At 43.6% G+C, this 16,388-nt stretch overlaps 1 protein-coding gene across 3 annotated transcripts in view; it reads left to right on the top strand.

Moving 5' to 3' along the window:
* LOC120940022 (protein adenylyltransferase SelO-like) overlaps positions 1–16,388 on the top strand; it is a 90,710-nt gene that overhangs the window by 46,450 nt on the left and 27,872 nt on the right. For all 3 annotated transcript variants that reach the window (XM_040352547.1, XM_040352548.1, XM_040352549.1), the window contains exons 12-13: positions 4,800–4,883; positions 14,109–14,238. In XM_040352547.1, coding sequence (XP_040208481.1) covers positions 4,800–4,883; positions 14,109–14,238 — 214 coding nt within the window. The remainder of the gene's footprint in view (positions 1–4,799; positions 4,884–14,108; positions 14,239–16,388) is intronic.

Raw genomic sequence — 16,388 nt, 5'->3', positions numbered from 1 at the left:
TAGGATGGGGGGATCTGGGGGCCCTCTTGTTATAGGGGGCTTCCAGATTCCGATAAGCCCCCTGCATGCAGACCCCCACAACAAACACACAGGGTTGTGGGGAAGAGGCCCTTGACCACTTCAACATGGGATTGTTGGGGATTTTTTTATCGAAGACATGTAGCAAAATACATTTTGGTCTTTTTTATTGGTTTTATAGCAGAAAGTAAAACATTTTTTTATTCTTTTTGTTTGTTTATATAATAAAAATGTAAAAAGCCCAGTGGTGATCAAATACCACCATTTGTGTAAAACAAATGATAAAAATTAAATTTGCGTAAAGTGTGGCATAACTGCTCAATTGGCAGATAAAGTAGCGCAGTTCTGAATAGCAAAAAATGCCCTGATCAATAAAGGATTGAGCTCAAGTGAATAATTCAAGATAAAATCAATTGCAGATAAAAAGATGCAATAAAATAAAAGTATGTACTGTAGGTATGCTGTCTGTGTCCATATTGAAGATTTTTTTCTCCCAGTATCCACAATCTTCCTATTTTGGAGACTCTCTTAGGCCCCGTACAGACGAGCGGACAGTCCGATGAAAACGGTCCGCCGGACCGTTTTCATCGGACATGTCCGCTCGGAGATTTCGGTCTGATGGTTATACACACCATCAAACCGAAATCCGCGCGGACAGACAGCGCGGTGACGTGGCCGCGCCGCGACGATGACGTACGCGACCCTGGAAGGTCAATGCTTCCACGCATGCGTCAAATTACTTCGACGCATGCGAGGGCTTTCGGCCGAGCGGACATGTCCGGTAAGTCGTACAGACGACCGAACATGTCCGACGGACAGGCTTCCAGTGGACATGTTTCTTAGCATGCTAAGAAACATTTGTCCGCTGGAAACCTGTCCGATCCGCCGGAAAATTGTCCGGTTGGACGTACAGACGACCGAAAATGTCCGCTGAAACTGGTCTGCGGACCAGTTTCAGCAGACATGTTCGGTCGCGTGTACGAGGCCTTAAATGGCAGTTGGAAAAGTTTTTAACTGCTGGTAATGTTTGATGGTCTTGTGTGCCTTCCTCTCCCAGTGCCCCCCTCTATATGAAATAAATGCATTAGTCAGAAAACTGGGATTATTCAGACGGCTGTGTGATTACTTTAGATTTTTGCACAGTGATTTTTTTTTATCAATAAACCCCTTAGCTCACTTTTTCAGGTCATTGCAGAGACATTCTTTGCTATTTGGGGCCATTATAGTTTTTAGATACTGTACTCTTTTTTTTTTTTTCTCCCCAAAAAATAAACATGTGCCCCACACATTATAATAATGAGATCTGTGGGAACAATATACCATATGATTCATGTTTTTACTGAATGGAAGTTTAGTATCACTTCCAGAAACATGTCTACCACAGGGCAATCCTATAATCATAGACTACCGAGTAAGCAGAAGAAGTTATTTGTTTGCACAGAAATAAACAATGTGTGGTTGCAGATACCCCGAGGACTTTCTTCTGTCAGTTGCAGGATGCAGAAGCCAAGTTTAATGGGAAAAAATAAACACATTTCAGTATAATTGCTTTTTCGTGGAGAGTCAATCATGCTTACAGTAAAAAGTTTCCCATCTACATAACATTTCTGTGATTGCAGTGACTAGATTATATGGCCTGCATTGTGTTGGTAATTCGTGCAACTGATTCACAGCTAATATCCACGGACTGAATATCGAATCTGCAGCAATCATTCACTAAACACTTGCAGTATTGCTCAATGCATTTCTGTTTCCATCAATAGACATTAATTTGTATTTGCTAATTAAAGCGGATGTCCGCTGGAAAAAAAAATATTAAAAGCCAGCAGCTACAAATACTGCAGCTTCTGACTTTTAATATTAGAACACTTACCTGTCCTGGAGTCCAGCGCCGTCCGCAGCAGAGGATGAGTGATCGCTCGTCTCTCTGCTGCCCCCGCCATCCTGGGTGAGGGAACCAGGAAGTGAAGCACTCCGGCTTCACTTCCCGGTTACCTACGGCGCATGTGCGAGTCGCACTACGCCTGCCGATTGGCTCCCGCTGTGTACTGGGAGCCGAGTGTTCCCAGAACACAACGGGGGGTGGTGGACGGGAGGTGACGTCATGCCCGCAGTCTGCCCGAGACTGTGTGGCCGGAAGTGGGTGCAAATACCTGTCTTTAGACAGGTATCTGCACCCCACTCCCCCCTGAAAGGTGTCAAATGTGACACCGGAGGGGGGGAGGGTTCCGATCAGCGGGAGTTCCACTTTAGGGTGGAGCTCCGCTTTAATTGTATCACTTGATCAAAGGGTTGTGATTTTCCAAAATTGCTTTTAGTGATCTAGTAAAAACATTTTTAAGTCTTTTACATTTTAACATGTTTATTTGAATATTTTTGGAAAATAAAGAGTGGTTTGACAAGCTGAAAATGGACTCTATCCAGGTTGGTTTCTTCCAGATGTTGTCTGGGAGCGTCACTTACAGTAATGTGTAAATTATACTCCCATTGCAATACTAGTTATTAGGACCTCTCTTATCCCATACCTAGAGACCTCCAGAGAGTATAGTAGAAATATTTGCCAGCACACCATGGAATGACGTAAATAGCGTCCAAATGGATGGTTTATTGCATGATCACAACACAAAGAGAGTGCAACGTTTCAGAGCCACGCAGGGCCCCTTTGTCAGGCATTGACGAAGGGGCCCTGCGTGGCTTGGAAACGTTGCACTCTCTTTGTGCTTTGTGTTGTGATAATGCAATAAACCATCCGTTTGAACTATTTACGTCGTTCCATGGTGTGCTGGCAAATATTTCTACTGTAACGTGCACCAGTATCCAGCTGGTTGTTGCTACGAGCACCCAAACCCAAGAGCTTATCCAGGAATGTGTGCGATGGGAATATAAAGTATGACTCCAGAGAGTATAGCCACTGATTGTCCAGCAATGGTGGTTATGATGAAGCAACAGATATGTCTGAAAAATGCACACAATAATCTGCTTCAAGAACTACAGTATTTTCTGTTAACGATTGTTCTTTTTTACTGTGCTTGTACACCCTTTGTGAAAACTTTGGATATTATTCAAAAACGTTATTCATAACCTCTTCACGGCATGCCCAAGGGATAAAACAAATACTAATGCCTAAGCACAATTTTTGCAACTTTGACATGTGTTAGTAAAATCATACATATCATACTTTGTGCATCCAGGTGAATTATACCTTGTTTTTTTACAGGACAAATTTAACTTTCATTTGGTGGTAAATGGTAATGGATATCTCCAGTTTTTTTAATTATTTTTATCAAAGGAAAACTGGCCCAAAATAGTAAAAAAATATATGTTTTTTTTATTTTATAAATCCAGCTGTATGTTTCTTGTAGTACCATAACCTTCCACCAAAGAACAACTCAAAATAAATCCTCCTTCTCCTGATGATTGCAGCAATACCGCATATGTGTATGTTACTTGTTGTTTGTACCCGTAGTACAGCCTAGAAATAATGGTACACTTTTTTTTTTTTTTGTCCTACCATAACCATAGTGACACTTACTAACACTGATACTAATTAAAAAAAAAAATACTGCCCTGATATACTGACTCTGACCTTTGATCGTTATTTGACCTAGGCACTAACCCTGGCAAACCTTGATCTGGGTATTTCTATTTATTTTTTACACACACTTTCTTTTTTTCTCTCTGCAAGGAAAGTCAAAGATACATTGGAGGTTATTTACAAAAGGCAAATCCACTTTGCACTACAAGTGCAAAGTGCACTTGAATTTGCACTTGGAAGTGCAGTCGCAGTAGATCCAAGGGGGACATGCAAGGAAAATAAAAACAACATTTTAGCTTGCACTTTATTGGATGATAAAATCAGCAGATCTAACCCTCAGATTTACAGAGACTGCACTTCCAAGTGCACTTTCAGTGCAATTTCACTTGTAGTGCAAAGTGGATTTGCCTTTCATAAATAACCACCATTGCATCTTTGTCTTTCCTTGCAGAGAGAAAAAAAGAAAGTGTGTGTAAAAAAATAAATAAAAAATAAATAGAAATACCCCTCTTTCCTCTCCATTCACACAGAGAGAGAGAGAGAGAGAGAGAGAGAGAGAGAGAAACACAGGGGCGGCTTTACAGTGACTGATCACTGCAGTAGCCGATCAGAAGTTACCACAGCGATCAGGTGACCCAGAATCGGGAGTTCCGGGTCCCGATGGTTAGTATTGGACATGGGGCTCTCGATGAGACCCCCCGTTTTCTGTACTGCAAGTGTGCCGTGTGGCACGCTCCCAGCACAAAGACAGATACTGTATGCATGTATGCGGCCCCACGGCAAAATGCCTAGTCCAGTGAAGCCGCATATATGTTATGTTGGCGTGAAGGAGTTCAAAAATAAAAATAAAGTAAACTCCTATTAGAGGCGCTGCATGCACATGTACGTACAAGAAACATGCTGACGGGAGGAGAGAGATGACTCCATCAATCTGCTGCTATACGTCCATTAATCAATCATTAATCAATCACAGGCTGGTGGCACGTAGATGACCAAGCTACATTGCTTATTTGCAGTATAGAAAAGTCACCAGCCTAGCTGTGCTGTCTGGGCTGTGCAAATCTCAGAACTGGATAGACAGAAATAAAAATCCTTTGGCAAGTAAAACAGCTCCTTTATGTATACGAGAATGAGTTCAGCTTTAAAATGTACTTGTATATATTTTTATTCCGTACTCCTGCTGTAAGAACTTGCTATTCTTTCTTACTGATTTTATTCCTGAAACTTGTGTTTGCATCTGTTGTAGGTGTGTGCAATACGGACAACTTCAGCTTGCTTTCAATCACCATTGATTATGGTCCATTTGGCTTCATGGAAAACTATGACGCGGGTGAGATTCCAATGTTATATATGATTTACAAATTAAATAAAAAATCATCGATTTTTATCCACCCTGCTTATAATACTTTTTGGTGTAAGAGTATTATAAGATAGGACCTTTCTCTACTGGATTCTCTTTAAAAAAAGCACATTTAAGGGTTCAAGCATGAAGATGAGCTATGACAAGTGTGTTGGCATACTGACACATAGGATCCCTGGGCCCAAAATGACCACTCATAATACATTTTGGGGTAACGGGAGTATAAGATAGGACCTTTCTCTACTTGAGGACATTTAGGAGTCCAAGGATAAAGATGAGCTATTAGAAGTGTATTGGCGCACATATACAAAGGGGGAGATTTACTAAAACCGGAGCACTCAGAATCTAGTGCAGGTGTACATGGTAGCCAATCAGCTTCTGGAAGCTGATTGGTTCTTATGTATAGCTGCACAAGTCATATTGCTGAAACTCTACAGCTTTGTTTGAAATACATTTTCTCATTGGTGAACTACAGTGATAACCATAATCTAATGCCGCGTACACACGATCATTTTTCTACGTTTTTCGGCATGTAGAAAAAACGTTGTTTTTTCCAACTTCATCATTAAAACGACGTTGCCCACACACGGTCGTTTTTAAAAATGCTCTAGCAAAGCGCGGAGATCTACAACACGTACGACGGCACTCTAAAGGGGAAGTTTCATGCGGATGATGCCACCCTTGGGGCTGCTTTAGCTGATTTTGTGTTAGTAAAAGACGATTCACGCTTTTCTGTCTGTTACGGCGTGATGAATGTGCTTACTCCATTACGAATGGTAGTTTTACCAGAACGAATGCTCCCGTCTCATAACTTGCTTCTGAGCATGCGCGGGTTTTTAACGTCGTTTTAGCCCACACGCGATCATTTTTTACAACCCGAAAAACGACATTGTTTAAAACGTCGTTAAAAAATGCAGCATGTTCGGAAAAAAAATTGTCGTTTTTCAGAACCCGAAAAATTATGTGAAGCTCACACACGATCATTTTAAATGAAATTTTTTGAAAACGTTTTTTTCATGCCGGAAAATGATCGTGTGTACGCGGCATTACAGTGCAGAAGCACTTTTACTTTGCAGCAACAGTCATAGATTGAGTTCCCAGTTGGGCATACTGGGCCAGATCCTCAAAAGGGATACGCCGGCGTATCTACTGATACGCCGTCGTATCCCTGTTTCTATCTTTGGAACTGATCCACAGAATCAGTTTCCCAAAGATGGGCAGAAGATCCGGCATGTGTAAGAGACTTACACTGCCGGATCTTAGGATGCAGTACCGCATCCGCCGCTGGGGGCATTTCGAGTCGAAATGCCGCTTCGCGTATGCAAATGAGCACTTACGGAGATCCACGAAGCGGTTTAGCTTCGTGAAATCTCCGTAAATACTTACGTTGCAATCGTAAAATTAGGGCTGCTTTTACAAAGTGAAACTGTTTACACCTTGTAAAAGTAGACCCTTCTTTGCAGCGACGCTGATTTATTTTTTATTTTTTTCGCCATATCTTTTTTTTTTCCAGACGCAACTTTTTTTACCCGGCGCGATTCACAAAACACGGCGTAACGTCATTTCGCGCTATGCCCGTCGGGAAAATGACATCACGAGCATGCGCAGTACGTCCGGCGCAGGAGCGCGCCTAATTTAAATGGGACTCGCCCCATTTGAATTGGCCATACGGAGCTTGTGTCTTTGTAACAGGAACAACAGATTGGGAAATCTGAGGCAAGGAGTGACATGACTGTGCACAATGTATAATTAAATAATTAAGTCCAGTCCAGTCTAGACCAATTCTGCATTAAGGTAAAAAACCCTACTGGTTGCAGCTCCTCCCCCAGCCCCCCTTATACTTACCTGAGCCCCATCCTGACCAGCGGCTCTCCTGGTCTCTCTCTCTCCTCATTAACTCACAAAGCAGCGATAGCCATTGGCTCCTGCTGTTGTCAATCCCAGACAGTAAACCAGTGAGGAGAGAGCAGGTGGCAGGGCCAAGCTACACTTTGTGTGTGAGTGGACACACAGAGCGTGGCTCGGGAGCGAGCCTGATCAAGTGCCACATAGCAAGAGGCTTGCTTTTGGGGGCACTAGGCAGATAGGAGAAGCCAGGATTGCCCAAAAAGAAGAGGATAGGAGCTGCTCTTTTCAAAACCATTACAAAGAGCAGGTAACTATGACATGTTGGTTATTTAATTTTTTTTTTAGAATCCTTTCCACTTGCCGACCGCAATACGTATATATACATTGCAGCTTGCAATTGATTTACCAGGGTTATGGCTGAAGCTTTTTTTTTTCTTTCATCCGGGGACTAACTTTCTCATGAAAGCGGTACAAATGGCTAATTAGCCGCTGGATGGCTTTCCGAAGCAGCGGGAGGGGTCGTTCTTTCCCCTCCCACTGCTTGCTGGTGTTTCTCTGGCTTATGTGCCTGAAAAATGATCCAACGGATTTGCGCAGCTGGCCACAGAGGTTACCAGAGATCAGATCATCTCTGATCACCTCTATGGTCTTGGAGGACCGGAGCCATGTCAAGTAAACAATATATATATTTTTTAAGGCAAAGGATCTATTTTTTTATTTTTTTTGATCTTTCGCTTTTAAAAGTCGAGGAGAAATTTGGGGTTATTGACCCCAGATCTCTCCATAAAGAGGACCTGTCATCCCTTATTTTTATCACAAGGGATGTTTACATCCTTGTAATAGGAATAAAAGTAATTAAAAAAATTTGAGGGACAGTGTAAAAATAAAAAAATAAGAAAAAATCAATTTAAAGCACCCCCAACACTCCGTGCTGTCGCGCAGAAGTGAACAATAGTTTTAGCATTGGTCTTCCTCTGTATCTCTAAGCTGGTAACCTGTAAACATTTTAAAGCGACGCCTATGGATAGTTTTAAGTATTGTTGTTTGTCGGCATTCCATGAGTGTGCGCAATTTTAAAGCGTGATGTTAGCTATCTATTTACTCAGTATAACAGCATTTTTCATATTTTACAAAACAATATTGGTATATATTATGTTTTGTATTTGTTCTATTCACTAAAGTATATTTGTGCGCAAATACCGTCTGACATAAACCGATCACCATTTTATTCTCTAGAGCAGGGGTCTCCAAACCCCGACCCACGGGCCACATCCGGCCCGCTTGTTTGTTTTTATCTGGCCCGCCCACCGGCGGCTGGCAGGTCCTGCAAACAAAGAAACAAAGCCGGACACCCGCCCATGCTGCCATGTCGTGCTTTTGGATTGGCTGCTGGGACCGCCCATGTCCCGACAACCAGTGATGTCACGGGCGCGGCCCTCCCCTCTTCCGCCAGGTGTTTTAAAAAAAAAACCTTCTGCGTGTGTGGCAGCAGGCGGGAGTCGGGAGTTGCAGAAGAGCTGAAGTCGGCTAGTGCGGAGGCAGGAGGTAAATGTGTTGCACAACGCCGATGGGGACATTGCTGTGCTGATGGGGACACCGCCAATGCGGACACCGCTGATGGGGACGTTCCCATCAGTGGTGTCCCCATCAGGGGGGGGGACACTGTTCTCAGTCATATCATGCTGATTACAAAAACGATCCATGTAAAATATATACATTTAATACATAACTGATTTTTTTTTTTTCGGCCCCCGAATACTTGTAAAATCTACAATGTGGCCCTCGTGTTGAAAAGTTTGGAGACCCCTGCTCTAGAGTCTCTGCTAAAAAGAAAAATATATAATCTTTGGGGTTTCTAAGTAATTTTCTAGCAAAATATACTGATTTAAACAAATATGACCATGAAAGGCTTGGTCTTCAAGCGGTTAAGATTCACTTTAAAACTTTTGTCTGGTTTTTCTTGCTGTTTGTGTCTTCACTAGAAATATCTACCCTTTTCCGTTTTTCTCAATGACTGTCACTGGTAGAAAATAGAAATTAAATACTGCGCCTTCGGATCGTAGATGCAACACTTCGGCGCCCGCTGGGTGGAGTTTGCGTCGGTTTCCGCGTTTGGTATGCAAATTAGCTATTTCCGTCGATCCACGAACGTACGCGCAGCTGTCGCATTTTTTTTACGTCGTCTGTAGTCGGCTTTTTCCGGCGTATAGTTAAAGCTGGTATTTTGCGGCGTATAGGTAGACTTGCCATGTTAAGTATGGCCGTCGTTCCCGCTTTTAATTTGAATTTTTTTTTATTCTTTTTTTTTTTTTGCGTAAGTCGTCCGTGAATCGGGATGGACGTAACTCACGTCTAAGTTAAAAAAAAATGACGTCCTAGCGACGTCATTTAGCACAATGCACGGCGGGAAATTTTGGAACGACGCATGCGCAGTTCATTCGGCGTGGGGACGCGCTTCATTTAAATGAAACCCACCCCCTAATCGCCGATTTGAATTCCGCCGCCAGAGATACACTACGCCGCCGTAACTTACGGCGCAAAATCTTTGAGGATTCAAAATTCCGCCAGGTAAGGTACGATCTCTGATACGCTGCGCCCATCTATTTCTATGTGGATCTGGCCCATAGGATTACACTTTGTTAATTAATAGCGCTGCACTTTCCTCATTGACTGTTGTCACTGGAACAGAAAGGTTTTTGGAAATCCAAAATGTTACTGTTGTCACTGGTAAGGGAAAAATTTTCACTGGGGAGATCTGATCTGTCAAAGGCTTATGCTGCATACACACGATCGGAAATTCCGACCAGAAAACCGTGAATGTTGGCTCAAACGTGTTGCATACACACGGTCACACAAATCTTGTCTGAAGTTCTGAACGTCAAGAACGCGGTGACGTACAAGACGTACAACAAGTTGAGATCAATGAAGTTCAATAGGCAGTTTGGCTCTTCTGCTTGATTCTGAGCATGCATGTTTTTTTGTGCGTCGGAATTGCATACAGATGATCGGAATTTCCGACAAGAACAGAAAAGAACTTTTTTTGTTGGAAAAATTGAGAACCAGCTCTTCAAATTCCGACAGAAAATGTCAAATGGAGCCTACACACGGTCGGAAAGCTCACATCGAACTTTTCTTGTCGGAATTTCCGATAGTGTGTACGCGGCATTAGTTTACATTTGAAGTTCAGGAGCAGTATAAACAGGCGAGCCAGGTTTTTGCTGCTCCCCCAAGCTGCAGAAGCATTTGTACAGGGGTATACACATGCTACAGCACACAGCAACATTTCCTCACTGTAGCCTTTAGAGGGCAGTCCTGTCTGCCAAACGTGACTCTTTCAAGTGAATGGGGCTGCATTGCAACCACATTCAATGCACGCAGTTGCAGCGCGGTTGTACAGGCTTTCAGGGGTTAAAACGGGCATTGAGGAGGTGACATAACATAAGCGTAAATAAGCCCTAAAAGATGATCCTCATTTTAGAGAGGTCGCCACTCATTTCTGGTTGTGTCTCAGGAAGTAAATTGATATCTCCACACACATGATTTCCTATTATTAATATTATACAGGATTTACAGTGTAAAAAAGTGGGTGAAATAATTTTTTGCTCCTCTGCAGATTTTGTAGGTTTGCCAACTTACAAAGAAATTATGGGCCAGATTCACAAAAGAGATACGACGGCGTATCTCCTGATACACCGTCGTGTCCCTGTTTCTATCTATGCGACTGATTCATAGAATCAGTTACGCATAGATATCCCTAAGATCCCACAGGTGTAATTGTTTTACACTGTCGGATCTTAGGATGCAGTACCGCGGCCATCGCTGGGGGGAGTTTGCGTCGTAAACCAGCGTCGGTATGCAAATTAGGAGTTACGGCGGATCCACAATGGTTTTTCGCGTTCGATACGTCGCCGCTAGTCTAGTTTCCCGTCGCAAAGTTAGTCGTTTTTTTTGGTGCCCTAACTTTAGTCAGCAAGTGTATTGCTGTCTAAAGTATGGCCGTCGTTCCCGCGGCGAAATTCAAAATTTAACGTCGTTTGCGTAAGCCTTCCGGGAATACGGAAGTACGCTACGCGCGTCGCCGTTCAAAAAAATGATGTCACGGCGCGCAAAGCACGGCGGGAGTTAAGAAACGGAGCATGCGCAGTAGGTCCGGGGCGGGAGCGTGCCTAATTTAAATGGCACACGCCCATTTAAATTGGCCCGCCTTGCGCCGGAGGCCGCGGGCGTAGTTTTCATCGCAAGTGCTTTGTGAATCAGGCACTTGCGATGAAAACTTGCGGCGGTGTAACGTATCTACGATACGTTACGCCGCCGCGATTCTACGTGAATCTGGCCCTAAGGGTCTATAATTGGTATCATAGGTGTATTTTAAATGATAGAGACAGAATGTCAACCAAAAATCCATAAAAAAACGATACAAATGTAATAAATTGAGTTGCAGTTCAATGAGTAAAATAAGTATTTGATCCCCAACCACCAACAATAATGCTGGCTTCCACAGACTGGCTACAATATGTGCTCATGTGGTACACAGATTAGTCCTGTCAATTTAGGCTGCATTCACATCTAGACGGACGAAATCGCGGAGTTTTGTCGCCGCAAATCGCGGTAAAAATAGCGGCGTTTTGTACCGCGATTTGCGGCGACAAAACGCCATTATTGTCCGCCTAGATGTGCCCCAAGATGACCCCCTCTATGGAGATGATTCCCATCTCCTAGCCGAACGCTCGAAGACGCCTGAAAAAAAGGTCCGGGACCTTTTTTCACGCGGCAGGCGACAGTCGTCCGGCGTTCGGCGTGGAGATGTGAACCATCTCCATAGAGGGACATCTGTTTTCAGCCCTCTGGCGGCAGCGGCGTAGCGCTACAGGCGTAAAAACGCCTAGGTGTGAATGGGGTCTTAAGAAGGTGCTTCTAACAAAAATTGTTATGTCTATCAAAGACACCTGTCCACCGAATCTTTCTTCCAATCAAACCTCTGCATCATGGGCAAGACCAAAGAGCTGTGAAAGGACATCAGGGACAAGACTGTAGACCTGCACAAGGCTGGAATGGGCTACAAGACCATCAGCAAGAAGCTTGGTGAGAAGGAGACAAATGTTGGAGCGATTATTCTCAAATGGAAGAAATACAAAATAATAGCTCGGTCTGGAGCTCCATGCAAGATTTTTCCTCATGGGGGTAAGGATGATCATGAGAAAAGTGAGGGATCATCCAGGAACTACACAGGAAGAGCTTGTGAATGATCTCAAGACAGTTGGGACCACAGTCACCAAACAAACCATTGGCAACACAATATGCCGCCATGGATTGAAATCCTGCAGCGCCCACAAGGCAACTTTCCTCAAGAAGGCACATGTACAGACCCATCTGAAGTTTCTAATGTAGTAGCTAAATGATTCAGAGAAGGATTGGGAGAAAAGTTCTGTGATCAGATGAGACCTAAATTGAGCTCTTTGGCATTAACTCGACTCGCCGTGTTTGGAGGAGGAAAACGCTATCCCTATAGTCAAGCAAGGTGGAAACACTGGGCCAGATTCAAGAAGCAATTGCGCCCGTGTAACCATAGGTTACACAGCGCAATTGCTTACTTGCTCCGGCGTAGCGAATGCTCCTGATTCAGGAACATCGCTACGCCGACTGCAGCCTAAAATTTGCGTGGCATAAGGCTCTTATGCCACGCAGATTTTAGGCTGCATTCTTGCGTTGACCGCTAGGGGGCGCTCCCATTGTGATCAGCGTATAGTATGCAAATTGCATACTAACACCGATTCACAAAGTTGCGCGGGCCCTGCGTACGCAAGGTACGGAGTTTCCGTACGGCAATTTTAGCGTAAGGCTGCTCCTGCTAATAGCAGGCGCAGCCAATGCTAAAGTATAGCCGCCCTTCCCGCGACGTCAAATTAGAATTTCACGTCGTTTGCGTAAGTGATTCGTGAATGGCGCTGGACGCCATTCACGTTCACTTTGAAGCAAATGACGTCCTTGCGACGTCATTTGCCGCAATGCACGTCGGGAAAGTTTCCCGACGGAGCATGCGCTTTACGCTTGGCGCGGGAGCACGCCTAATTTAAATGATTCCCGCCCCCGGCACACACTGGGCATGCGCCAGCGGCGCGGCGCCGTCCGATTGGACAGGCGCTCGCCTACAGGGAGAGGCTGCAATAAGGCGATTAAGCTAATCGCCTTACCAGCCCCTCGGCGGAAGGAGGAAGTGGGACAGGAAGTCCCACTTCTCCTGAAGCCCCCACTACCCCCAAAAAAATTACATGCCAAATGTGGCATGTAAGGGGGCGAGGAGTGGGTTAAGCGGAAGTTCAATTTTTAGGTGGAACTCCGCTTTAAGAATTTTGAGAATATCTGTAAAGAAGAGGGGACCAAAATCCCTCCAGAGATGTGTGCAAACCTGGTATCCAAATACAAGAAACATCTTACCTCTGTGCTTGCCAACAAGGGTTTCTCCACCAGGTACTAAGTCATGTTTTGTTTGGGGATCAAATACTTATTTTACACTCTAAACTGCAATTCAATTTATAACATTTGTATTGTTTTTTTCTGGATTTTTGGTTGATATTGTGTCTTTATCATTTAAACTACACCTATGATAAAAATCATAGACCCTTCATTTCTTTGCAGGTGGGCAAACTTACAAAATCTGCAGGAAATCAAATTATTTTCCTCACTGTATACAGTGCCAACCTTTTTTTGCAGACAGTACAGTTACAATACAATGCATGAGGAATTAGAGGGCCCTGCTTATTAGAGCTTACAATCTAAAATTCCATCAAAAATTAGGAAAAATGTTTTGTCTGGGAGATACACTTTAATATTTCAGTGCTACACAAATCCTGGAAACAAATACATTTCTCCGGTGTGCAGCAACATATTTTGATGAGTACAAAACTGAAAGTTCAGTCATGTTTTCAGCAGCCATGTTCACCCTTTGCCCCCAGCACGGAAGGATTTAAAGTATTTTGGAAAGAAAACAATGTTTAGGATGATAGATGAGCAGTCTGAAGTCGCTGCAGCTTACTCACAGATTACTCTGGTTAACATAACATGGAAGGTTTATTATGTAGCTCTAGAAATCAATTGCCTGACAATTTGTGCCTGTAAGGAAGATGATGTTGAAGACCATCTGGAAGTCTGCAGCCCATCTTATCAAAATAAACAACCTGTAGCTTGCAGCACTGTACGAGGAAAGGCTTACGTTCCTCCCAAATTTCCAGTGTAGTTATCAAGTCAGAAATAATGGCTATTGTTGAACTGGCTGCTCTGGCTATTTATTTTAATTACTGTTTTTTTTCCCTGTACCTCAGTAATACATGGTGTGTTTGCTTTAAATAGATTATATTCCAAACACATCGGATGATGAAGGAAGGTATAGGATCGGAAACCAGGCCAACGTTGGAATGTATAATCTGAACAAGCTGCTTCTAGCTTTGAACCCTCTTATGGACAGCAGACAAAGGCAGCTGTGAGTAATCCCCCCCCCACCCCCAAGTCATAAACACCCTCATCCTGTCTGCACCTAGGACCCCTAGACGTTGGTACTGTGGCAACGGGGGCAGCCAGCGGGCGTGTGTGCTTTCCTGTACCCTCTTTGAAGATGTTGATACTGGGTCCCTAGAAGGATTATGACAGCTTAGAAAAATGCTGTGTTGATAAATGACCAATGACAGATGGAATGAGCTGTTTATCTTAGCGGAGGAAGGCCTACCCATACTAAAAAACTGGAGTGACAGCTTGGTGGAAGCATAATGAACATGCTAATTCATCCTAACTACTATGGGCCAGATTCATAAAGAACTGCGGCGGCGTAACGTATCGTCTTTACGTTACACCGCCGCAAGTTTTCAGCGCAAGTCCCTTGATACACCAAGCACTTGCGTGTAAACTTACGGCGGTGTAACATAAAGCCGTCCGGCGCAAGCCCGCGTAATTCAAATGGGGCGTGTACCATTTAAATTAGGCGCGTTCCCGCGCCGAACGTTCTGCGCATGCTCCGTGTGAAAATTTCCCGACGTGCATTGCGCGAAAGGACGTCGCCCGACGTAATGTTTTGAATGGTGACGTGCGTAACGTACTTTATTATTCCCGGACGTCTTAGGCAAAAAAATTGAAATTCGACGCGGGAACGACGGCCATACTTTAACATGGCTCGTCTAAAGTTAAGCCATGAAAAAGCAGGCCTAACTTTGCGACGGGAAAAAACGACTAGCGACGACGTAACGAACGCGTGTACCTTCGTGGATCACCGTAAAAGCTCATTTGCATACCCGACGCTGGAAAACGACGCGAACTCCACCCAGCGGCGGCCGAAGTATTGCATCCTAAGATCCGAAGGCGTAAGAAGCCGTAAGCCTGTCGGATCTTAGCCAAAAGCCGTTGTATCTTTTTTGTGAATTACAAATAAAGATACGACTCTGCAAATTTGAAAATACGCCGTTGTATCAGCAGATACTCCGGCGTATTTCCTCTGTGAATCTGGCCCTATATATATAGTAGTGTTGGGATTCTTTAATGACTTTGATCTAGGTGGGTCTTGGCTGCATCTTCTGCAGTGTTCAGATTTTGCTCCTTAAGCCTCGTACACACAATCGGATTTTCCACCGGGAATTGTGTGATGACAGACTGTTGGCCTAAAATCCGACCGTTTGTACGCTTTATCAGACAATTGTTGTCCAACTTTCCGCCGACAAATGTTGGATGGCAGGCTTATAAATTTTCCGACATTAGCAGAAGGTGCCCAAAGGGTGGCGCTCAAGAGCTGAAAAAACACGTAGTATTTGACTACGTTCGCCACAACAATTGTGTGCGTTTGCCAAACGCCCTTCAGACAAAAGTCTGACGCTTAGTCTGTGGAAAATCCGATCCTGTGTACGAGGCTTTAGAGTACCAACCTGGCTGTTTATCAAAACTGGAGCACAGTAGTCTGTCATGTAAAAAAAAGTTTAATATGATCAAATCATTTTCCTTAATAAAGTTGGACCTTACATTTTATATAAAACCCAAACTTTTTTGTCTAGTTTTCAACAGGGGGTGAGTTATTATTTCTGTATATGGCCCTGCTTGATTCACACTCTCTCTGTTAGTTCTGCTGACCATTGTCATCAACATTGAAAATCTGGGAAAAGCCAGCATTTTAGATTGTTCGCAAAACTTGAATAGAAGGTGAATCTTCCAATGGAGGCAACTGTTTTTCTGTCACTTTGGAAGAATTTTCTCTCACTTCCTGTTGGAAGACAGGATGTGAATGAAAATTTCCCCCAAAATGTCAGTCTTTTTTTAGTTTGTTTAACAAAAAATAAAAACCCCAATGGCGATCAAATAACCACCAAAAGAAAGCTCTATTTGTGGGAAGAAAATTGTAAAAATGTAGTTTGGGCACAGTGTTGCATGACCGCGCAATTGTCATTCAAAGTGCAACAGCGCTGAAAGCTGAAAATTTTCTTGGCAGGAAGGGGCAAAAGTGTCTGGTATTTAAGTGGTTAATAAGGATTTACAGTAATGAGGCAATCCTGTAGAACAATTCATCCCATTTCTTGATAAGCCTCAAATCAAAGTTGTCACCAATGCATGCTGGGACTTTTGGTTCCAAATCATCTGCAGGGTAGTTGGCTGCTC

Source organism: Rana temporaria, chromosome 5 (genome assembly GCF_905171775.1).
Source record: "Rana temporaria chromosome 5, aRanTem1.1, whole genome shotgun sequence".
NCBI classification, from domain to species: Eukaryota; Metazoa; Chordata; class Amphibia; order Anura; family Ranidae; genus Rana; species Rana temporaria.
The sequence above is the reverse complement of the archived record's forward strand: the minus strand, read 5'-3'. Positions and strand labels throughout refer to the sequence as shown.